Here is a 24,943-nt window from a genome sequence, read left to right on the forward strand (position 1 = left end):
ATTTGATCCATGAATTCTCTTCAGGCCCATAACCCTTCGAATGGACCAAGTATTGTAGCCCGCCACGGGATCTTCGGGAATCCAGTATCTGGCGTACTTCAAATTCCACCTGGCCATCCATCAAGAACGGTCTAGGAGGAGGGGGAATAGGAGAAGGGAAGGTGTTCTGGACTAAAGGCTTGAGGAGGGAGACATGGAACACTGGAGGTATCCTTAAGCTAGCCGGAGGGTCCAATTTGAAGGCCACCGGGTTGACCTGTTTCAGGATTTTGTAAGGTCCAACGAATTTGGGCCCGAGTTTGGAGGAAGGCTGTTTCTGCCGGATATTTTTTGTATCAGTATAATAGGGAAAGGGGAGGGGGGGGGGAAGGGAAGAGAGAGGGCTCTTGCTACAGTTTGGGTAGATAGTAAGAGGTGCCTTGGGCTAGTGAATAAACAAGACCACTGGTCTAAGAAAAGACGAGAACAATCTGAGTCTGTCTGAGTATAGTTATCTGATCCCCATTATAGGGGTCAACTATACTACATTGTGGTCTGGTAACATTTAATACCTACTATTAACTTAAGTGTTGTTTATGTTGTGTTATTTTCATGTGTCACATTATTTTACTACAAACCTAATAAAGGCTAAATTTAAATTTTTTCATATCTCAAGAGTAGAGTGCTAGATAACAGGGGCCTTTTTGTTCTCGTCTTTTCTTAGACCAGTGGTCTTGGAAATTTTTCTAGCCAGCCAGACCTTCTCTCCCACTTGAAACGGGAGGGATGGACGTCGACGTTTTTCCACCTGGGTCTCGTGCTGGAAGGCAGCTTTGGCCGGATTGGCCTGGATCTTCTTCCAGAGTAATTGGAGATCTTGGATTTTATTATCCACTGCAGGAACTCCGGAGAGAGGACTGGAAGGAGGAAGGACATCAGGGTGGTACCCGTAGGCACAGAAGAACGGAGATTCCAGTGTGGAATCGTGTTTCATGGAATTGCGGGAAAAGTCGGCCCACGGGAGCAGATCAACCCAGTCGTCCTATAGTTCAGATGCAAAACATCGCAGGAATTGCTCCAAGGATTGTCCAGCCCGTTCCGTGAGTCCATTGGACTTGGGATGGTAGGAAGAAGAAGAATGAAGGGAGATGCCCAGTCTTTGACAGAAGGCCTTCCAGAATCTTGAGATGTATTGGGATCCGCAGTCCAAGAACATAACCATCAAGGACTCCATTTAGGTGAAATATCTCCTTAGTAAAGATTTCAGAAAGTTCGGAGGCTGTAGGTAGCTCCTTGAGAGCAACAAAATGGGCTTGACATGTAAGGTGATCGACTACGACCAGTATGGTAGTCATACCTCTGGAGGGCAGCAATTCCACGACAAAATCCATGGATAAATGGGTCCACGGATGGGTGGGAACTGGGAAGGGTTCTGCCTTGATTTCTGGTTCCGTAAGGCGGTAACGAGGAGAGGGAGGGTAATGGGGAGAGGGGGGGTTAACGAGGCGAGCAGGGGTAATGAAAGGGGGTAAGTGCGGCCTCGAAAACACGAACTGGCAGCAAAACCCAGCACAGATTGAGCAGAATCCTTACAGTTTCTGATTGTGGGCAGGCCTCGACTGCTGGGTCTGTAAGATCACCAGCAGAACTACCTGTGAGGGAAGGGTCAGAGTCTGATACATCTGCAGCAGAACAACATGCATGGAGGGTGTATGCTCTTCTATTGCAAGACTTTTCAGTGGAGAGAGTAGGGTTGCCACATTTGAGTTTTTAAAATACAGGATGCCAAAATCCAGTATGAAAATTAACTTGAAATTCAGTCATTTCGTATGCAGTATATTTTCATGAACCCCCACTTTCCCCCCACAATTTCTATCCCCCCTCTTCTCTCTTCTCCTCCCCCCTCCATCCATATCTCTCCTTCTGTCCCTCCCTCCACCTCTCCCCCTCTCCCTATATCTCTCAGCCAGCCCCCTCCATCTCTTAGCCCCTCACCTCCCTTCATCTAACAGTCCTCTTCATCTCACAGCCCCTCTCCTCCTCACAGCCCCCTCCTCCTCACAGCCCCCCTCATCCTCACAGCCCCCTCATCCTCAGAGCCCCACCTCCTCACAGTCCCCTCTCCTGCTAACAGCCCCCTCTCCTCCTCACAGCCTCCCTCTCCTCCTCAAAGCCCCCCTCTCCTCCTCACAGCCCCTTCCTCCTCACAGCCCCCCCCCCTCCTCCTCACAGTCCCCTCCTCCCCCTCCTACCACCATGGTCCTCAGCAACGGGAGTAGTAGAATGGCGTCTGCTGCAGCCAGCTGGACCTACAGGCGCCCCTGAATTGTCCCGTTGCCCCTGAAACAATGAAATGCTCAATTTTTTCTATATGGAGAGAGGAGCGGTGACTGAGGGAGGGATTAAAGTAGAGATGGAGAAGGTAGTTGATTTATAAAGATGAAGATGATGAGCAGGGTGTTGATAGTGTGTGTGCGGAGAACAACCAGGGGACTGACCGTAGTATTGGAGGAGTTAATGATGTGAACCGTAGTACTACAAGAACTAGGTCCGCTGATAGAGAAAAGAGGAAGAAGCAGTGACTTGGTCAACAGCACCCAATGCCACATCATTTATCATCATCAAGAGTGCATGACCATGGTGGTGACATCGGGAGGAGGTGCAAGAAAATATCCAAAGCCTCAGAAACAACAGCACGCACTAATACAGTGTTGAGGTGGAGGAAGAGTATGAAGATGATGTTGAATATGTTGTTAGTGGTGGTGGGTACTGCAGAGATAGTTGAAGAAGGGGGTGGAGCATGGCAGCTTCTAGAATACCGTTTAGGTCAGCAGCAACATCTACTAAGCTAGAGCCGCCGGTCTACCCGTTTCTTCAAATACTCAAAAATCAAAGAGTTTGGATTTTTTTTTTTTTAACATAGTTCATTCGGATTCGGATGAGGATTTTTCCAGTCCTGGTAGCCAATCAGGTGACTTAGAGGGCTTTAGTGGCGGTGAATGTCATCAACATGAGGAAGATGTACTTGGAAGTACTGATGATGGTGAATAATGATGAGTAGGAGGCTGTGGGGGACGCAAAAGTAACGGGCACGTCTACAACTGGTAACATGGTTGTGCCTGCTGCACTAACTGGGCATCCAGCCCTGCTTCAGCACAGGTGGCTCAATCAGTGGCTCAGTGTTTGACTGACAAAGGGATTAGAAGCCTCATACCTCAGGGGTCCCGAGGACTAAAAAATAAAAATAAAAAGTGGTTTATCCCTTGAAGACCCCCTATTCAAAAAAATGTACGCGAAGATATTGAGCAACCTGGATTTCTGTTTGAAAAGGGATCTATTCTCGCATTCTTTCATGTGGTGCCTTGCGGCCTTAGTAATATGTGACATTTCAAAAGGTTAGAGTTGCTGTTATTTGTCATGCACAAATCCTGTCATAGACCTGACTCTCAGTGGTAAAGGGTTGTTATTTATTACAGTTTGTGCGGATTCACTACTGTGTGGTTCAAGAGAGCATTTGACCTTAAAGCAGCATTTCAGGTTTCAACGGTGACAAGCACCCACCATGTCAGAATATGGCAGATGATTAAAGGCTTTCCGGCATTAGTTCTGACAACGAGAGGGTAATTTTACCCGGTAAAAAAACAAAACAACTACCACATGTATCAAACGTGAAAACAACACTTAAAACAACTTGGAAAAAGTGTCAGCTATTTTATATACTTCTGGGGGGGGGGGGGGGAAGGGGGCAGGGGGAAGGGTTCTTAGATTGCAACTCATGCAACTTGTATTTTATTATGGAAATAAAACAGACATTCATAATGAGTCACGGAGCAGCGATGTACATTAAAACCTTTTCACGTGGCTGAAGGTTAACAGTCAGGTTACCACTAATTCAGATATAATGCAATTAGTAATGGGGCAATAACGATGTCACTATGTGTGACAAGATGTGACAAAGCATTACATACTAATTATTTTTGGTAACTTGTTTTAAATAGGCAACTTTTAAGCAACTGTGGCGACACCGTATTGTGAAGAGCTAAATCTTTCTTTATACTATATTAGTGAAAGCACTGTATGTTTGCCTGCCTGCCTGGATGTCCGGTGTCCCTAGGGGAAATCTCATTGGTCCCTTGGCCCGCCCGCCCCCGCACACCTCTCATTGGCCTGAGGCGGAGTGACGGGCCAAAGGACACACACACAGGGACACACACACAGGGACACACACACAGGGACACACACACAGGGACACACACACAGGGACACACACACAGGGACACACACACAGGGACAACACCTCTCATTGGCCTGAGGCGGAGTGACGGGCCAAAGGACACACACACAGGGACACACACACAGGGACACACACACACACAGACACACACACACACAGACACACACACACACACAGACACACACAGACACACCACACACACACACACACACACACACACACACACACACACACACACACAGACACACACACACACACACCACACACACACACACACACACACACACACACACACACACGGACAGACACACACACACAGACACACACACACACACACACACGGACAGACACACACACAATGACAGACACACACACAGTGACACCACACACACACACTGTTACATACATTAGCGGGGCTCACAGTGTTAGCAGCCCCGCGCGCACCTCCTCCTCTCCCCGTGTCTCCCGCGCTTTCACCCCGACCCCCCCTCCCCCGGCGCCGCTACAGTCAGCGGGACACACACACTATTATTACCCCTTCAGCGCCCCCCCCCCCCACCCAGTGTCAGCGGCCGTGCGGGACCCCCCCTTCTATATCTCCCACCTCCCCCCCCACACATATACATGCCCCCCCCCTCCCCGGCGCTACAACTCACCCCTCCCCCGGCGGGGGAACAGCAAGTGGCCAGGCAGGCTGCCTCGCGGCACCGAGTGCCCAAGATGGCGGCGCCCGGGACCACAGCGGGGGAGCGGCCACAACACGCTGCCTCCCGCCTCAGATCCACGTGGGACCTGCCGGATGGGTGAGTGAGCGGCCTTCACCTCCCCTCCACCCCCCCTTCACCTCCCCTCCACCCGCCCTCCCCTCGTGTCAGTGTCTCCCCGATACCCCCCCCCCCGGCGCCGCTACAGTCAGCGGGGGAGAGAGCTAATGCCCGGGGACACAGCGGAGGAGCGGCCACAACACGCTGCCTCCCGCCTCAGATCCACGTGGGACCTGCCGGACGGGTGAGTGAGCGGCCTTCACCTCCCCTCACCCCCCATCACCTCCCCTCACCGCCTTTCCCCTCCCCTCACTCCACTTCTCCCTTCCACCCCCCTTCACCTCCCCATTTACCTCCCCCCCCTCCACCCCCCCTTCACCTCCGATCCACCCCCCCCTTCACCTCCCCTCCACCCCCCCCCTTCACCTCCCCTCCACCCCCCCCCCTTCACCTCCCCTCCACCCCCCCCTTCACCTCCCCTCCACCCCCCCCCTTCACCTCCCCTCCACCCCCCCCCTTCACCTCCCTTCCACCCCTCCCTTCCACTCCCCCCCTTCACCTCCCCTCCACCCCCCCTTCACCTCCCCTCCACCCCCCCTTCACCTCCCCTCCACCCCCCCACCTTCACCTCCCCTCCACCCCCCCTTCACCTCCCCTCCACCCCCCCTTCCCACCCGCCTCCCTCCCCTTCCCACCGCCTAAACCCCCTTCCCACCGCCTCCCCCCCCCTTCCCACCGCCTCCCCCCCTTCCCACCGCCTCCCCCCTTCCCACCCGCCTTCCCCCCCCCCTTCCCACCGCCTCCCAGCCTCCCTTCCCACCGCCTCCCTACCCCCTTCCCACCACCTCCCCCCCCCCTTCCCACGAGCCTCCCCCCCCTTCCCACCGCCTCCCCCCTTCCCCCCCTTTCCCACCGCCTCCCCCCCCTTCCCACCGCCTCCCCCCCTTCCCACCACCTCCCCCCTCTTCCCACCGCCTCCCCCCCCCTTCCCACCGCCTCCCCCCCCCTTCCCACCGCCTCCCAGCCCCCCTTCCCACCGCCTCCCCCCCCTTCCCACCGCCTCCCCCCCCTTCCCACCGCCTCCCCCCTTCCCACCGCCTCCCCCCCCTTCCCACCGCCTCCCCCCGCCCCTTGCCCTTCCCACCGCCTCCCCCCCCCCTTCCCACCGCCTCCCTCCCCCTTCCCACTGCCTCCCTCCCCACTTCCCACCACCTCCCCCCCCCCTTCCCACCGCCTCCCACCCCCCTTCCCACCGCCTCCCACCCCCCGCCATCCCACCGCCTCCCACCCCCCGCCTTCCCACCTCCTCTCACCCCCCCGCCTTCCCACCGCCTCCCACCCCCCGCCTTCCCTCCGCCTCCCCCTTCCCACCTCCTCCCCCTTCCCACCACCTCACCCCTCCCCCCCTTCCCACCACCTCCCCCCCCCTTTCCACCACCTCCCCCCCCTTTCCACCACCTCCCCCCCTTCCCACCACCTCCCCCCCCTTCCCACCACCCTCCACCCTCCCCCCCTTCCACCACCTCCCCCTCCCCCCTTCCCACCACCTCCCCCCTCCTCCTCCCCCTTCCCACCACCTTCCCCCTCCTCCCCCTTCCCACCACCTTCCCCCTCCTCCCCCTTCCCACCACATCCCCCCTTCTCTCCCTTTCCACCACCTTCCCCCTCCTCCTCCTTCCCACCACCTCCCCCCTTCCCACCACCTCCCCCCTTCTCTCCCTTTCCACCACCTTCCCCCTCCTCCTCCTTCCCACCACCTCCCCCCTTCCCACCACCTCCCCCCTTCCCACCACCTCCCCCCTTCTCCCCCTTTCAACCACCTCCCCCCTCCTCCCCCTTCCCACCACTTCTCCCCTCCCCCCCGCTCCCCTTCCCCCCCCCGCTCCCCTTCCCCCCCCGCTCCCCTTCCCCCCCGCTCCCCTTCCCCAGCCTCCGCTCCCCTTCACCCCCCCTCCGCTCCCCTTTCCACCCCCCCCTCCGCTCCTCTTCCCCCCCCCTCCACCTCTTTTTCCCCTTTCCCCTCCCACCCCCTCCCACACTTCCCCCCCCCTCCTCTAACCCTTCCCCCCCCTCCTCTAACCCTTCCCCCCCTCCTCTAACCCTTCCCCCCTCCTCCACCCCTTGCCCCCCTCCTCCACCCCTTGCCCCCCTCCTCCACCCCCTCCTCCCCTTCCCGCCGCCCTTCGCCTTCATGCCCGCCTTACCGCCTCCCCACCCCCGCCTCTGCCTTTCACCCGCCCTTACTCCGGCCGCCTCTGCCTTTCACCCACCGCCTCACAGCCGCTGCACGCACTCAACAGACACCCGCCACACTCGACACATACCTGCCGCCACACACACCTGCTGCCTCCCGCCCCTACGCACCGACTTCACTGACCCACCGCCTCACACCCTAGCAGGACCCCCACTCACAGACAGCACTCACAACCCACGCGCCAGCCGCCGCCTCACACCCTTGCAGGACCCCCACTCACAGACAGCACTCACAACCCACGCGCCACCCGCCGCCTCACACCCTAGCAGGACCCCCACTCACAGACAGCACTCACAACCCACGCACCACCCGCCGCCTCACACCCTAGCAGGACCCCCACTCGCAGACAGCACTCACAACCCACGCGCCACCCGCCGCCTCACACCCTAGCAGGACACACGACTCAGATTTTTACATCACTTATGTCACCAAAATATACATTGTACTGTGGTGTGCTTACAATAAACCATTTTTATACAACATCGTATTACATTTTCTTCCATCTTTCTTTTCAATATTATTATCCAACCTTTACAACAAACAGTCACCAATTGTTCCACGATTTATAAATAAAACTACCTACAGCAGCGGCAGCTCTTATTCGAGCAAAAGCCGCTGGCTGTATGCGGCTGGGAAGCGGGTAGCCGCGGCGCGTGGCGGCGCACTGTGACGTCACAGTCACACGCGCGCCCGGCTTCCCCATCTTCCCCGGCTTCCGCAGGCTTCCCCGACACCCCTGGAGATGAAATTAAGGTAAGCGGGGTTGCGGGGAAGCAGAGGGGCAGAGCAGAAGCCGGGCTCGGGGTCCGGAAGGAGAGTAAATTGCGCGCGAGGTGGAGGGGGTGTGCATGTGGGAAACGCGGCGGCGCGCGGTTATTACTGGCGGCAGCTGGGGTAGATCCCGGCATGCCGCCGGCATTTAGTGCGATAAAGTATGTCGCTACTGTATTACGCATTTACATCCCGGGCAACGCCGGGTCTCTCAGCTAGTATACTATATTAGTGAAAGCACTGTATGTTTGCCTGCCTGCCTGGATGTCCGGTGTCCCTAGGGGAAATCTCATTGGTCCCTTGGCCCGCCCGCCCCCGCACACCTCTCATTGGCCTGAGGCGGAGTGACGGGCCAAAGGACACACACACAGGGACACACACACAGGGACACACACACAGGGACACACACACAGGGACAACACCTCTCATTGGCCTGAGGCGGAGTGACGGGCCAAAGGACACACACACAGGGACACACACACAGGGACACACACACACACAGACACACACACACACAGACACACACACACACAGACACACACAGACACACACAGACACACACACACACACACACACACACACACACACAGACACACACGCACACACACACACGGACAGACACACACACACACGGACAGACACACACACACACACACACACACACACACACACGGACAGACACACACACAATGACAGACACACACACAGTGACACACACACACACACACTGTTACATACATTAGCGGGGCTCACAGTGTTAGCAGCACCCGCGCGCACCTCCTCCTCTCCCCGTGTCTCCCGCGCTTTCACCCCGACCCCCCCTCCCCCGGTGCCGCTACAGTCAGCGGGACACACACACTATTATTACCCCTTCAGCGCCCCCCCCCACCCAGTGTCAGCGGCCGTGCGGGACCCCCCCTTCTATATCTCCCACCTCCCCCCCCACACATATACATGCCCCCCCCTCCCCGGCGCTACAACTCACCCCTCCCCGGCGGGGGAACAGCCAGTGGCCAGGCAGGCTGCCTCGCGGCACCGAGTGCCCAAGATGGCGGCGCCCGGGACACAGCGGGGGAGCGGCCACAACACGCTGCCTCCCGCCTCAGATCCACGTGGGACCTGCCGGATGGGTGAGTGAGCGGCCTTCACCTCCCCTCCACCCCCCCTTCACCTCCCCTCCACCCGCCCTCCCCTCCAGTGTCAGTGTCTCCCCGATACCCCCCCCCGGCGCCGCTACAGTCAGCGGGGGAGAGAGCTAATGCCCGGGACACAGCGGAGGAGCGGCCACAACACGCTGCCTCCCGCCTCAGATCCACGTGGGACCTGCCGGACGGGTGAGTGAGCGGCCTTCACCTCCCCTCACCCCCCATCACCTCCCCTCACCCCCCATCACCTCCCCTCACCGCCTTTCACCTCCCCTCACTCCACTTCTCCCTTCCACCCCCCTTCACCTCCCCATTTACCTCCCCCCCCTCCACCCCCCCTTCACCTCCCCTCCACCCCCCCTTCACCTCCCCTCCACCCCCCCCCCTTCACCTCCCCTCCACCCCCCCCCTTCACCTCCCCTCCACCCCCCCCTTCACCTCCCCTCCACCCCCCCCCCTTCACCTCCCCTCCACCCCCCCCCTTCACCTTCCTTCCACCCCTCCCTTCCACTCCCCCCCTTCACCTCCCCTCCACCCCCCCTTCACCTCCCCTCCACCCCCCCTTCACCTCCCCTCCACCCCCCCACCTTCACCTCCCCTCCACCCCCCCTTCACCTCCCCTCCACCCCCCCTTCCCACCGCCTCCCTCCCCTTCCCACCGCCTAAACCCCCTTCCCACCGCCTCCCCCCCCTTCCCACCGCCTCCCCCCCTTCCCACCGCCTCCCCCCTTCCCCCCCTTCCCACCGCCTCCCACCGCCTTCCCCCCCCCCTTCCCACCGCCTCCCAGCCTCCCTTCCCACCGCCTCCCTCCCCCTTCCCACCGCCTCCCTCCCCCCTTCCCACCACCTCCCCCCCCCTTCCCACCGCCTCCCTCCCCTTCCCACCGCCTCCCCCCTTCCCCCCCCTTCCCACCGCCTCCCCCCCCTTCCCACCGCCTCCCCCCCCTTCCCACCGCCTCCCCCCTCTTCCCACCGCCTCCCCCCCCTTCCCACCGCCTCCCCCCCCCCCTTCCCACCGCCTCCCAGCCCCCCTTCCCACCGCCTCCCCCCCCTTCCCACCGCCTCCCCCCCCCTTCCCACCCCCTTCCCACCGCCTCCCTCCCCCTTCCCACCGCCTCCCTCCCCCCTTCCCACCACCTCCCCCCCCCTTCCCACCGCCTCCCACCCCCCTTCCCACGCCTCCCACCCCCCGCCATCCCACCGCCTCCCACCCCCCGCCTTCCCACCTCCTCTCACCCCCCGCCTTCCCACCGCCTCCCACCCCCCGCCTTCCCTCCGCCTCCCCCTTCCCACCTCCTCCCCCTTCCCACCACCTCACCCCTCCCCCCCTTCCCACCACCTCCCCCCCCTTTCCACCACCTCCCCCCCCTTTCCACCACCTCCCCCCCTTCCCACCACCTCCCCCCCTTCCCACCACCTCCACCCTCCCCCCCTTCCACCACCTCCCCCTCCCCCCTTCCCACCACCTCCCCCTTCCCACCACCTTCCCCCTCCTCCCCCTTCCCACCACCTTCCCCCTCCTCCCCCTTCCCACCACATCCCCCCTTCTCTCCCTTTCCACCACCTTACCCCTCCTCCTCCTTCCCACCACCTCCCCCCTTCCCACCACCTCCCCCCTTCCCACCACCTCCCCCCTTCCCACCACCTCCCCCCTTCCCACCACCTCCCCCCTTCTCTCCCTTTCCACCACCTTCCCCCTCCTCCTCCTTCCCACCACCTCCCCCCTTCCCACCACCTCCCCCCTTCTCCCCCTTTCAACCACCTCCCCCCTCCTCCCCCTTCCCACCACTTCTCCCCTCCCCCCCGCTCCCCTTCCCCCCCCCCGCTCCCCTTCCCCCCCGCTCCCCTTCCCCAGCCTCCGCTCCCCTTCACCCCCCCTCCGCTCCCCTTTCCACCCCCCCCTCCGCTCCTCTTCCCCCCCCCCTCCACCTCTTTTTCCCCTTTCCCCTCCCACCCCCTCCCACACTTCCCCCCCCTCCTCTAACCCTTCCCCCCCTCCTCTAACCCTTCCCCCCTCCTCCACCCCTTGCCCCCCTCCTCCACCCCTTGCCCCCCTCCTCCACCCCTTGCCCCCCTCCTCCACCCCCTCCTCCCCTTCCCGCCGCCCTTCGCCTTCATGCCCGCCTTACCGCCTCCCCACCCCCGCCTCTGCCTTTCACCCGCCCTTACTCCGGCCGCCTCTGCCTTTCACCCACCGCCTCACAGCCGCTGCACGCACTCAACAGACACCCGCCACACTCGACACATACCTGCCGCCACACACACCTGCTGCCTCCCGCCCCTACGCACCGACATCACTGACCCACCGCCTCACACCCTAGCAGGACCCCCACTCACAGACAGCACTCACAACCCACGCGCCAGCCGCCGCCTCACACCCTTGCAGGACCCCCACTCACAGACAGCACTCACAACCCACGCGCCACCCGCCGCCTCACACCCTAGCAGGACCCCCACTCGCAGACAGCACTCACAACCCACGCGCCACCCGCCGCCTCACACCCTAGCAGGACACACAACTCAGATTTTTACATCACTTATGTCACCAAAATATACATTGTACTGTGGTGTGCTTACAATAAACCATTTTTATACAACATCGTATTACATTTTCTTCCATCTTTCTTTTCAATATTATTATCCAACCTTTACAACAAACAGTCACCAATTGTTCCACGATTTATAAATAAAACTACCTATTACGCATTTACATCCCGGGCAACGCCGGGTCTCTCAGCTAGTATGGAATAATCCAACATTACTGAAAACAAAGCTGAGGCATGAGAGCAACATTAGAACTTAAAATAAGCTTAATGGCTACCTTAGATATTGTCTGTATGGGCTAGTTATAACTTGGGGCCATGTCTTTGTAAAGCTGTGAGTAATGGAATAAAGAGAGTTATTTACTAGAGTTTCCTGGCTGGAAAATTAGGGGCAAAACCAGTGGAAACGTGTTACACCAGGTTGCCTACACCTTGAGAAAGGCAGTATTACTGCCGAAACGTTGGATTTCTTGGCACAATAAACCCTCTTTTCATTATTGATTAAGACCGTGTGCCTGATTCTTCTTCTTCACTGGATCTATTTGGGACATCAGGAGCTCCCCAGAACCAGCGCACCTGCGGTTAAGTACCCCATTATCACCTGTTTGTTTGAGTGCGTGCACTGCCATCATTCCACACCAGGTTTTCTCACATGAAAATCTCCAGTTGCTTTTAATGGGATTCCTTTACTTTTGTAAATATGGTAACAAAAGACAAAAAATGGTTCAAACGCACCTAGAGAAGCAGGATTTTCGACATCCTGCAGACAGCCACCCGCAAAACAAAAACATATGCAATATTCTTTTGTACAAATGTCTAGTCCAGGGGTGACCCAATCAAGTCCTAAAGGGCCACCAACAGGCCAGGTTTTAAGGATATCCCTGCTTCAGCACAGGTGGCTCAATCATTATGACTGAGCCACTGATTTTGCCATCTGTGCTGAAGCAGGGATATCCCTAACACGTGGCCTGTGTGTGGCGCTTGAGGTCTGGAGTTGGCCACCCCTGGGCTAGCCAGACATTGGAGGTTGTAGAGTAATCAATAATTTGTACACAGGTCAGTCTTACTTAGAGGATAACCCTCAACTTTCAGATTCACAGATCATCAGTGCTGTCGCTATGTGTACAGTCCATCACAGCATTCATAATGTTTCGGATCAGACACTAAACCCCCTCTCCAGATGCAAAAATAAACGAATGAATATACCGCTGCCCCTCCCACTAGAAAACCTCCCCGCCGAACACTAAAGAAAACACCCGTACATCACAAGAAGTGACGTCACTCATGGGAAACGTGATATATTCAGCAGGTCGCGGGATACTAACGCCACCACTTGAATAAAAGATCGCCATGACTGCGGAAGCTCTAATTGTTCAAAAAGTTTCATTATGCAAATGAATAAATATGATGCACTCGTTTTGCAGGTGGGGGGCTTTAGTAACTAGACCCTAAAATCTTTCTTGCTAGAGATTTAATGACATATTTTCCCACTGCTAGTTGAAGGTATTTGGGAAACTGTTGATTCAAAATACTGGCTTTAGTCTCCATATGCATAAGTGAGCCATATCTCTCAGTAGGTAGTCAAGTCCTTCTCAGTCTTTCTAACTGGGCACTTGTTTTTTGGGGTGTGGAGAGATGCATAAGCGACTCAACTTTTTACTCAGCTACTGTAGATAGCCAAAGAGTATAGCTCTTTTTTAATATAGTGAGGCGAATGGTAACTCCCAGTTAATGATGCATCAGCCACCATTCATTTAAATATAAGTTGATGCTTATTTAGGATTACCCCCTTTTTTTCATTTTATTGAATAGACGCAATCATAACCCTTTACCTAGAGCTGTGTTGGGCATGTGCGGCACATGAGCCCTCAAAAAGGGCCACACCCCCTTAATATTCACTGAGGGGGCTGGAGCACATGGGGTGTACTGTATGGCGGAAGAGTGGGAGATGTATGGGGGAAGTGAAGTGACATTGGGAGGAGAGTAACATGAGAGGGGGGGATTGGAGATATGGAGGGGGGGGAGTAGATAAGATAGGGTGGGTTTGGGTGACCCTGAGGGGCGAGTGGGTGACATCGGGAGAGATAGAGTGACATATGGGGGGAGGAAGGGGTGAGAAAAGGAGCAGGAGGTAACATGGGAGAGAGTAGGGGCACATGGGGAGCTGTACCTGTCTGTTTCCAGAGGACACGGAAGTGAGACATTGCAGCTGAAAATTGGAGCTTAATGCCGTTGCACTCATTAAAACAGTCTCACTCCTATTCTCACTCTGAACTAGTGTTGAGCACCCGAGAGGAGCGGGGCACTTCATGAGCACACTATGATTAAACAGCTTACTGGTGGGAGCGGGGAGAAGCTCTGATCCGTGGCAGCAATGTCTCTGTTCCCTCTGCCCCAAGGAAAGTGGGCTGCCGAGGCCCACCAGTAGGATAGTCCAGCCCTGAACAGATCCACAGAGCAGCGATTGGGGGCCGCAGGTAAAGGATGACTGCATTTTAGCACATCCCCATACTAAATAAAGAAATTGATGATGAAACATATTGCGACTAGTGCCTGGTACTTCAATAATATAAAGTGTACACACAGCCTCCTTTGTTAGGCAAAGTCAAACTATCTAATGCTTCGGTTATAATGTCCCCCCAAATAACAATCTCTCCCTTGTGATATAGGATTTGGGAATGGAGTCCACCTCGCTGGATGATGTGCTGTATCGATACGCTAGCTTCCGGAATCTAGTGGATCCCATTACGCATGACTTAATAATCAGTCTGGCTAGATATGTGCACTGCCCCAAACAGGTACGTACTATACTTGCTCGTTACAGTACATGCAGCTCATTTGCAGCTCATTTGCAGAGGACTATTCTGTTATATGTATACAGTATATACTACTGACTATGGATGTAGTGCTGCTTTATAGCACAAGTGTACACTAAGAAAATACAAAGGAATGCTAATGCAATACTAGAATATGTGAACATTAAGAGAAGGGAATCCCTCATGTGGAGAGCTTGTCATTTAAATATTATGCTGGGCTCTGAGACCAAATGGGTAGATATGATGCCTAGATTCACGAGTAGTGAAAATAAAAGGTATACAAGTTGTGTTAAAAAAACAAACCGCTTTATCAGTGTTATTTTTCAACCTATTCATAAAAGTGATATCGCAAGTGGTAAAATAGCGATCCATTATTATTAGTCCCTTAGAGATAGCAAGAGAAGGTGTGCTTTGTAAGACTTGGCCAGCAGAGTACTGTATGTATGGAGAGAGGTATAACCTTGTTTTGAACCTATTTAAAATTGTGATCCCACAAAGAAGGCAAAAGACGATTTAAATAATCATGTAATCATCCTAAATTAAATAATATTGGGTTCATTAACCAAAGAAAAGCTTGAAAAACACTGATCTGCAGTGTTTTTCAAGCTTTTTTTGGTTAAAGCTGCAGTTCGGGCTCCCGTTTTTTTTTGTTTTTTTTTTAGTTTTTTTTTTAACTTCAATAGTTTCGTGTGGGCAATCTCTACTTACCTAAAGAACTGCATAGCTGCCGGTCAATTCGTTCTCCGTCTATTGATCGGCAAAGTTTGGCGACATCTTTAAATATGGGGAATGTTAATCGTTGCTATAGGAACAAGCATGCTTGTTAAAATAGAATACAAGAAAATTGGCCTTTCAAAGTTGTTGTTTTTAAAACAGAAAATGCTAAAAGTATTTTTTCTTACTACAGAACTGATTTATTAAAAAAAACACATGCAGGATATTGCTTGAACTGCAGCTTTAATGAACCCTATACTGTATTTATATTGTGAAATTCTGAGGAACCCCAACCCTCTCTAATAGCGCGTATGAGATCAGATGCATTGTAAGGAACCCCAACCCTCTGTAATAGTGTGTCTGAGATCAGATGCATTATAAGGAACCCCAACCCTCTTTAATAGCGCGTCTGAGATCAGATGCATTGTAAGGAACCCCAACCCTCTCTAATAGCGCGTCTGAGATCAGATGCATTGTAAGGAACCCCAACCCTCTCTAATAGCGCGTCTGAGATCAGATGCATTGTAAGGAACCCCAACCCTCTCTTATAGCGCGTCTTGAGATCAGATGCATTGTAAGGAACCCCAACCCTCTCTAATAGAGCGTCTGAGATCAGATGCATTGTAAGGAACCCCAACCCTCTCTAATAGAGCGTCTGAGATCAGATGCATTGTAAGGAACCCCAACCCTCTCTAATAGCACGTCTGAGATCAGATGCATTGTAAGGAACCCCAACCCTCTCTAATAGTGTGTCGGAGATCAGATGCATTGTAAGGAATCCCAACCCTCTCTAATAGCGCGTCTGAGATCAGATGCAGAGTAAATTCTTCTATATTTGTTACAATTTTCAAATGATCAGAAAATTGCAGGGAACCCTGTAGGTATGCCCGGGGAACCAAGGGTGCCTAGAAACCCCTGTTGGAAAACACTGGTATAGATCATGACTTTGCCTAGAGAACTCTGGCATAGCGCAATAATGGAAATGATCTTGGAAAAGCTGCCACAAAAGCAACAACTCGGGAAAATGTAATACAGTGTGTTGTTTTCTCTCGTAGATGCAATTAAAAGACGCAATGAAAGTATTTCCTCTATAACCGGTGTATCTGTTGCGTATAACATGGCCCACGTCTTTGTGCAAGCGTATGGTTTTTAGTAACCCTGAGCATGATGAGCTCCACGTGTCGTGCTCAATCCCCAGTAACTCGGCTGCAAAGAATATATATCTTTTAACACTTCCTCCGGGCTCACACTCCATTGTGATATCCATAGTAACTGTCCATTTCTTCTATATATTTTTTTCTCTCACAAAACCTAGTGTCAAATATTTCTTCTTCGATGAGGGTGAGTGTGTGATCCCTGCAGGAATATTTCCTCCATTTGTTCTGAGCTCTTAATCATGTATTGCCCATTGTGTGATGTGTTGTTGAGATGTTTACAGTTCGGCTATAGAGTCTCCACTTGAAATTCTCTTAAACATGTGTTTTAATTATGAAACTTAACAATGTACATTTTACAAAAGGTGTTTTAATGATGAGCGCTTTTGCTTTGGAACTCCAATATATGTTATTAGGCGAGAACTTGGTGCACGCTTTAAAACTCGGAGTTTACCGGTTATTTATGGCATTTCTCGGAAGGGTTACCTTGACGTCTTTTTCCTGTAGCAAAGAAAACATCACTAATTGAACCGCTGATGCACAGTAACGAGGCTGCTTGCTGAGTGAAGGGACCCTGTCGTCCCCAAGAGAAGACATTATAACATGCACATGTCATAGCCACAAGAAGGGTGAGGATGGTCACTCTCACTGGCCAGGGTGACCTCCGAAGATGATTAGAATGATGGTGTAAGCAGATGCACCTTTATCCACCAGTTACCTGCCGGCACTGAGCACAGCAACCCGTAAACAGGTCTATCATTAGATAGTGTATATAAAGGGCTTGTGTTAGCTTGTAACCTACTATTGTAATTTTGAATTCATTCATTTTAATTCATCACTTAAATGCGTTTCAACCCTATCTCCAAGTAAATAAGTCAAAAAGGTCCTAAGGCACCCATCCAAGATGCATTTGGAGATACGTTCTTTTCATGATACATCTTTTCTCCTGAAGAATAACCCCTTTTCAGAACTTCATAGAGGTGAATGGGTTATTGATATTTTTCCTCTTGCTTTGGCTTAATTGATTTTCATGGCGATCCATAACCATTATTTTATTCTATTTTCTATGCCTGAAATCCTTTTTAGCTCGGCGTGATAGCTCAGGACAATGGCACAAAGACGCTGGAAATGTGGTATCAAAAGTGCAAGGATAACAGGTTCCAACGGTAAAATCAATTATTGTGGCGCTCAGCAGCATGGATAGCTTTCAAGGTTCAGTCCCTCTCAAAGTGTGTGTCAAAGAAAATATTTAGCACCCTGCTTTTATTTATTTTACATTTTTCTGACACTCCCTTAAAAAAACATTTGCTCTTTCAGAGAAACAAAAGAAGCCAAATCTTTTGCCATGGTTAGATTCGTTTAAGGAAGCCAATGAAGTTCTTCCATTATTTACAAAAGGTTATTTTTTTTTTTAACCAGCTAAATAGTATTCCACCCTTAAAATTACTAATATAATTGTGTTCTTATGTCTACCCATGAAGCGATCTACAGATGTAGCAGATGTTATTGCCGTCACAATGGGATATATTCCCAGATATCGTCACGGAGTTTAGAAGATTCAGGACAGGCTCACAGAGGTGCATATATCCCATAAAGTGTGGCCACGCTCCATATATGTCACGCAAAGTCAAAGTATTGCGAACAGCACACGCAAATTGAAGACTCATGGTCTTGCCATCATATAGAAAAAAAAAATACTTAAAGCGTACTTGCTGTACAGATGTTATTACCCCCATTAATGCGAGTTAACACACAAAATAACATGCCACATAACACACGTGTTATCCCCGTAATTATTGTTTTCAATAGAACTACTGTCCTGTCAAATAACGGGCTAGTGAGGCTTCAAAAGCTCTGTACATTATAATTGTATGTTTTTTCATGCACCTGTAGAATACTGGTCCATTGAGGCTTATGCATCCTGTGAGCAACAGGTATAGCAGCACTCGTAGTCGCCTGCGTAGTTTCCCATAGGCATAGGGAAAGGGGGCTACAGTTGTATACATTATCATTTTACCTCTGTCCTAGGACAAATCTATGCTTCCCCTATGAGCAATACATTTACTTGCATTTTTAACCCCAATATTCAGAGCTCCACAGCTATACAAATTATTTGGTGTGGAAATCCCCTGCAGAAAAGAACAGCATGTTTAGCATCAGTAATCTGCATATAAAAGAAGGTTACAAGAGTGTGTGTCTAGAGTCGTCTGCTGCCCAGCGATGCTACACCCGATTTCCTGTAACCTCAAGGTTGACGGAGAGAGAATAGATGGAATAGACGGGAAAATAACAATTAAAAACAGCACAAGGGAATTAAATACTCTTCAGAAATACTCCAGCTGGTCCCCCAGGCCAGGGAATGGTTAAGCTATGTTTGGAATTGGAAATTGCCTTTTTATAAGTGAAATTGAAAAAATGGTAATAAGCAAGAGGTGGAGCCAAGAAGGCTGGATTTATCCGAGAGCACCGTTGTTAAGTCTTCAATTGTGCAATTTCTTTTATGTAGGAAAAAACAATGATGTTAATGTCACTTTTAACAATATTTTTTATGCTCTGGGATGTGACTTGCCTTCATGTCTTATGATGTTCATGTCGCATTGGAGAATGATCTTCTTCCAATTTGTAGATTTCTGGGGATGGAGCACATACCGTAGCTTCTTTTTTTTGTTCACGCGGAACAACGACGTTGCTACCCAATAATTCAAAGCATGTATTGTGAGATCTTAGGGAACACTTTAGAAAACAAATAGGATATTGGATATTAGTACAGTCTGTTGATGTCCTACATGTTTCTCAAACTCTTTTCAAAAGGGACAGCGCTTTTATATATTGAGGTCTCAAAAGGCTAATCTAGACGTATAAAGTGTGAGCTTAAAGCAGCATATGCTCCCCCCTAGGTGGGAAGCAGGGGGTCTCCGGAGCTGAACCTCGTTAATTTCAGCTTCGGGGACCCCCTGCTTTCCGAGACACACACCTCCGTAGTGGAAACCAGTAGCAGCTTCGCAGATTTAAATGTCCCGTTCATTTGGGCCAATAGGAAGCTGCAAGGGATGACATCACAGCTTCCTATTGGCCCACGTGACGCGGGCCCTTTAAAGCTGCCATTTCGATAGCCCCACATATCCCAGTCATAGCTGCAAACCAGCACCCACTATGGAGGTACATATCTCGGGAAGCAGGGGGTCCACGGAAGCTGAAATGAACGCAGTTCAGCTCCGGAGACCCTAGGCTTCCTATTCTCAATAAAAAAAAGAATTAAAAGGAAAGAAAGCAGGATTGTTGCTTTAACTATTGCTGCAAAACATAATTTTCCAGTCACAATGCAAAATACTTTCACGCTGACTGGGAACTATTACATAATCCTCATCCTCTGCGTATGTAGCGATATTTGTGATATTTATACTTCTTTTAATTTGATTTTAGGGAGAAACTATAATTATGCAAGAATGTTTTTTATATGCGGTTCGCTGGGTAGTGTCTACATATGGTGGTGATATCAGCTCATGATGCTAAATAAACGTTTGCATTTCCCAGAATTTGGGATAATTGCTTTAGATGATTTATTGATCATTTTGTGAAGTACTCCTATACATTCGACAAATCTACATTTTCCCAGGATTTTTACTGTGGATGTTTTTCAGTAATATCAAACTGAACTAAGGGCTCTTATGTACCAAGGGCAAAATGTTGGGGCAAAGTCATTCTTTTAGCTGAAATACAGCTGAGCCAGGCAGCGTCTGCGTAATAATCTAAGTTGCGCCACATTCGGATATATCTGCGTCTTTCTGCGACGAGATGAAGGATTTATGGGGCACATGGGAGCAGTTCGGGTGGAGTTACATTCGCATATTGGCGCCGGTCTGTGTGTCAAATGTTCGGCAATACTTTTCTTGATAGTTTTCTGCGTTGCTTTCCCCTCACTGCCGCTTATCTGTGGAACTCCCTCACACTCCGTATACGTCAAGCACCCTCTCTCCCCACCTTCACAGTCCTGAAAACCCACCTCTTAAATGAAGCATCCCAATAGCCTGGACTCATGGCTATTGTCCCACAGTCACTCCTTGCGAGCGCTGTCATCTACTGTACTTATTCCCTGACCTGCCGTCTCTGTAAATATCCCAACATATCACTTAGATTGTAAGCTCTCCGGGGCAGGGATTTCCTTTCCTATTGTCTGACTTTGTTGCTCTTATTGTATTATAATTCCCTGTACTGCATTGTCTTTGTAAAGCACTGAGTACACTGTGGGTGCTATATAAATGTAGACATACATACAGTACTATGCTGTAGTTTTCGCCTGTGTGCATCAGCTTGCGTGCATTAAGCAGCAGCTACATGACGCACATACTGTGCTCCAACAGAGGGCCGCATCCAGGGTTGCCACCTCAACGGGTTTGACCCGGAGACTCCGGGTTTCGGGCACTTACCTCCGGGCTATGGGTTGCCGTTGTTAATCTCTGGGTGGTGGCGGGGTGCGGTGTGGCTGCGTCTCCGGCATTCTCCATTATTTTCCTGCAATTCCCCTTTCAACTACAGTTAACATGGATGCACGTTGCCATGGCAACCAGACGCCATGCGACGTTAAGTCGCTACGCGGGAGTCACGTTGCCATGGCAGCCATGTGCACTGCAGTTGGAGGTGGAATTGCAGCAGGATGCCGGGAGACGCCGCTGCACCATGCCGCCAAGTAAGGGTTTTTTTCTTCTTTTTTTACCCCTCCGGGTTGGCGTTCAGTAGAAGGTGGCAAGCCTAGGACGCATCAAATTCTGCATCATTTGCGTGTCGCCTTCTACTAGCATCTGTCTTCCCGGCCTGAGGTGATGTAAACTTCCCTGCCTGAGGTGATGTAAACTCCTCGGCCTGAGGTGATGTAAACTTCCCGGCCTGAGGTGATGTAAACTCCTCGGCCTGAGGTGATGTAAACTCCCCGGCCTGAGGTGATGTAAACTTCCCGGCCTGAGGTTATGTAAACTTCCCGGCCTGAGGTTATGTAAACTCCCCGGCCTGAGGTGATGTAAACTCCCCGGCCTGAGGTGATGTAAACTCCCCGGCCTGAGGTGATGTAAACTCCCCGGCCTGAGGTGATGTAAACTTCCCGGCCTGAGGTGATGTAAACTTCCCGGCCTGAGGTGATGTAAACTTCCCGGCCTGAGGTGATGTAAACTTCCCGGCCTGAGGAGATGTAAACTCCTCGGCCTGAGATGATGTAAACTCCCCGGCCTGAGGTGATATAAACTTCCCGGCCTGAGGTGATGTAAACTCCCCGGCCTGAGGTGATGTAAACTTCCCAGCCTGAGGTGATGTAAACTCCTCGGCCTGAGGTGATGTAAACTTCCCGGCCTGAGGTGATGTAAACTTCCCGGCCTGAGGTGATGTAAACTCCCCGGCCTGAGGTGATGTAAACTTCCCGGCCTGAGGTGATGTAAACTCCCCGGCCTGAGGTGATGTAAACTTCCCGGCCTGAGGTGATGTAAACTTCCCGGCCTGAGGTGATGTAAACTCCTCGGCCTGAGGTGATGTAAACTTCCCGGCCTGAGGTGATGTAAACTTCCCGGCCTGAGGTGATGTAAACTCCCCGGCCTGAGGTGATATAAACTTCCCGGCCTGAGGTGATGTAAACTTCCCGGCCTGAGGTGATGTAAACTCCCCGGCCTGAGGTGATGTAAACTCCCCGGCCTGAGGTGATGTAAACTCCCCGGCCTGAGGTGATGTAAACTTCCCGGCCTGAGGTGATGTAAACTTCCCGGCCTGAGGTGATGTAAACTCCTCGGCCTGATGTGATATAAACTCCTCGGCCTGAGGTGATGTAAACTTCCCAGCCTGAGGTGATGTAAACTTCCCGGCCTGAGGTGATGTAAACTCCCCGGCCTGAGGTGATGTAAACTTCCCGGCCTGAGGTGATGTAAACTCCCCGGCCTGAGGTGATGTAAACTTCCCGGCCTGAGGTGATGTAAACTTCCCGGCCTGAGGTGATGTAAACTCCTCGGCCTGATGTGATATAAACTCCTCGGCCTGAGGTGATGTAAACTTCCCAGCCTGAGGTGATGTAAACTTCCCGGCCTGAGGTGATGTAAACTCCCCGGCCTGAGGTGATGTAAACTTCCCGGCCTGAGGTGATGTAAACTCCCCGGCCTGAGGTGATGTAAACTTCTCGGCCTGAGGTGATGTAAACTCCCCGGCCTGAGTTGATGTATACTCCCCGGCCTGAGGTGATGTATACTCCCCGGCCTGAGTTGATGTATACTCCCCGGCCTGAGGTGATGTATACTCCCCGGCCTGAGTTGATGTATACTCCCCGGCCTGACAATCTTCTTCAGATTTGAGAAACCTTTTCTTACTTTTGATGCAAATGCAAAAGAAAAGGGTTTATCAAAATCATTTCTGTGCAGTGGCACAGCTTCCTCCCCTAAGGTCTGAACTACTAAATGCCGATCAATGTTTTACTGAGTAATATTGTGTGATAACACCAGTTCATTAATCATCATCTTTACGGGGCCATTTATCATATTGTATTCTGTTTTGTATCCTTTGTTTTTAATTCAATCTCGTCAATCTTATTAGAAACGAAACGTACTGATCATTCGATCTCTCCAGCCTACAGGGACTCTCTGATTAATAACTTGCATTCACATATAATTACTGCCAGTTTGATAGGATATGCGGCATCTAGATATTGAAACAGTCCAATATTATAACATATCCTGGAATTTAAATAAATTGAAAGTCGTCAGCAGTATCACACAGTTTCTACAATTTCACACAGTACAGGTAGTCCTCGCTATCCAACGTTTCACTTTACAACGAATGGCATATCCAACGCATTACAATGCAGCCCTGTGGGCCGTTTTCCGACGCCGGAATGCGTTATCCGACGCCTGAATGCGTTATCCAACGCTCACCGCCACTGATTACCATGGGACTCACTTTACAACGGTTTCACTATCCAACGCTACTTCCAGACCGGATTCCGTTGGATAACCGAGGACGGCCTGTACATGCTGATACTATAAAGGAGTAGGGCCCTATTCATTATGCCATGACAGAGAAGCCTTTGAGTCCCATTAGCTTGAATTAAGCTCTTAGGGGGGGAGTTATTAAAGAGTGATAGTGCCAATTGTGAACATACACAGAGAAACTCCCGTTGAGTTGAATTGGCATTTCTGTGCGGTAGTGCCCCATCAGAACTATCGCTTTTTCTGAAAACAAAACCTCTTACATCCTTCCCTAACACAGAGCAGCAGCTTCTCAGTATATTGTATAGAGAATTTGTAGTTCAGACACAAGGCAGCAAGAATCCCAAAGTTTCAGAGAGAAGGGCAGAATAATGTCCCTGTTTGCAGCCAGAAGAAATAAATAGACCACAAAATGTTTCTACATCAACATAGTTACTTAGTTACATAGTAACTTACTTAGTAGATGAGATTGAGAAAAGACATACAGTATGTCCATCAAGTTCAACCTATGCTAAATTTAGGCGACATATACTTATCCTATGTTTGTATTTACAGTACATTATTTTGATCCAGAGGAAGGCAAACAAAAAAAACCCTGTGAAACATCATTCAATGCTGTCTCATAAGGGGAAAATTTAATTCCTTCCAGACTCCAAATAATGATTTCTCCCTGAATCAACATCATTCCCATGTTTACTTATTAGGTATATCCCTGTATACCTTTCCTTTCTAAAAAGATGTCCAACTTTTTTTTTTGAAGATATTTATTTTATCTGCCATCACAGTCTCCATGGGTAATGATTTCCACATTTTAACTGCCCTTACTGTAAAGAACCCTTTCCTGTGTTGCTGGTGAAATCTCCAACTTTCAGGGATTTGCCTGTGTCGTTTGTACTGCCTTTGGGATGAATAGTTCTTTTGAAAGCTCCTTATATTGTCCCCACATATATTTGTGTATAATTATCATATCCCCTCTTACAAGCCTCTTTTCTAATGTAAAGAAATCTAAATTAGCTAGCCTCACCTCATAAATCAGATTATCCATTCCCTTTATTAATTTGGTGGCTCTTCTCTGCACTTTTTCTAGTTCCATAGTGTCTTTTATTTATGAAGTGGTGCCCAAACGGTACTCCATATTCCAGGTGTAGCTTTATTGAGGGGCATAATTGTGTTTACTTCCCTTCCATCCATTCCCTGTTTAATGCAAGATAAGATCTTGTTTGCCACTGCAGCTACTGCAAGACACTGGGCACTATCACCAAGCCTACTGTCAACAAGCACTCCTATTCCTTCTCCATCAAGGATTCCGCCAATTGTTCCCCGTTTCATTTGCAAGTCGCCTGTATATTCTCGTTTCCCAAATGCATAACCTTACATTATCTGCAAATATTTTCACTGCGTCCAATTCCCTTTATTTTGTACACTAACCTCTTGTGTAGCCCTATTATTTATTTATAAAATATTTTACCAGGAAGTAATACATTGAGAGTTACCTCTCGTTTTCAAGTATGTCCTGGGCACAGAGTTAAGACAAATAATACATGAGCAGGGTATACATTATGACATTGCATGTACAGTTAAAGATAATATATATTATGGGTGTATGAAACAGTTAC

General features: G+C 51.2%; 1 protein-coding gene across 2 annotated transcripts in view; it reads left to right on the forward strand.

Moving 5' to 3' along the window:
- Positions 1-24,943, forward strand: part of LRRC75A (leucine rich repeat containing 75A) — a 279,851-nt gene that overhangs the window by 90,968 nt on the left and 163,940 nt on the right. Inside the window, exon 2 of one of the 2 annotated variants that reach the window (XM_075594448.1) lies at positions 14,360-14,488. The exons of the other annotated variant lie outside the window; for it this stretch is intronic. Coding sequence (XP_075450563.1) covers positions 14,360-14,488 — 129 coding nt within the window. The remainder of the gene's footprint in view (positions 1-14,359; positions 14,489-24,943) is intronic. 2 annotated transcript variants of the gene reach the window in all.

Source organism: Ascaphus truei, chromosome 3, assembly GCF_040206685.1.
Source record: "Ascaphus truei isolate aAscTru1 chromosome 3, aAscTru1.hap1, whole genome shotgun sequence".
In the NCBI taxonomy this organism is placed as follows: Eukaryota; Metazoa; Chordata; class Amphibia; order Anura; family Ascaphidae; genus Ascaphus; species Ascaphus truei.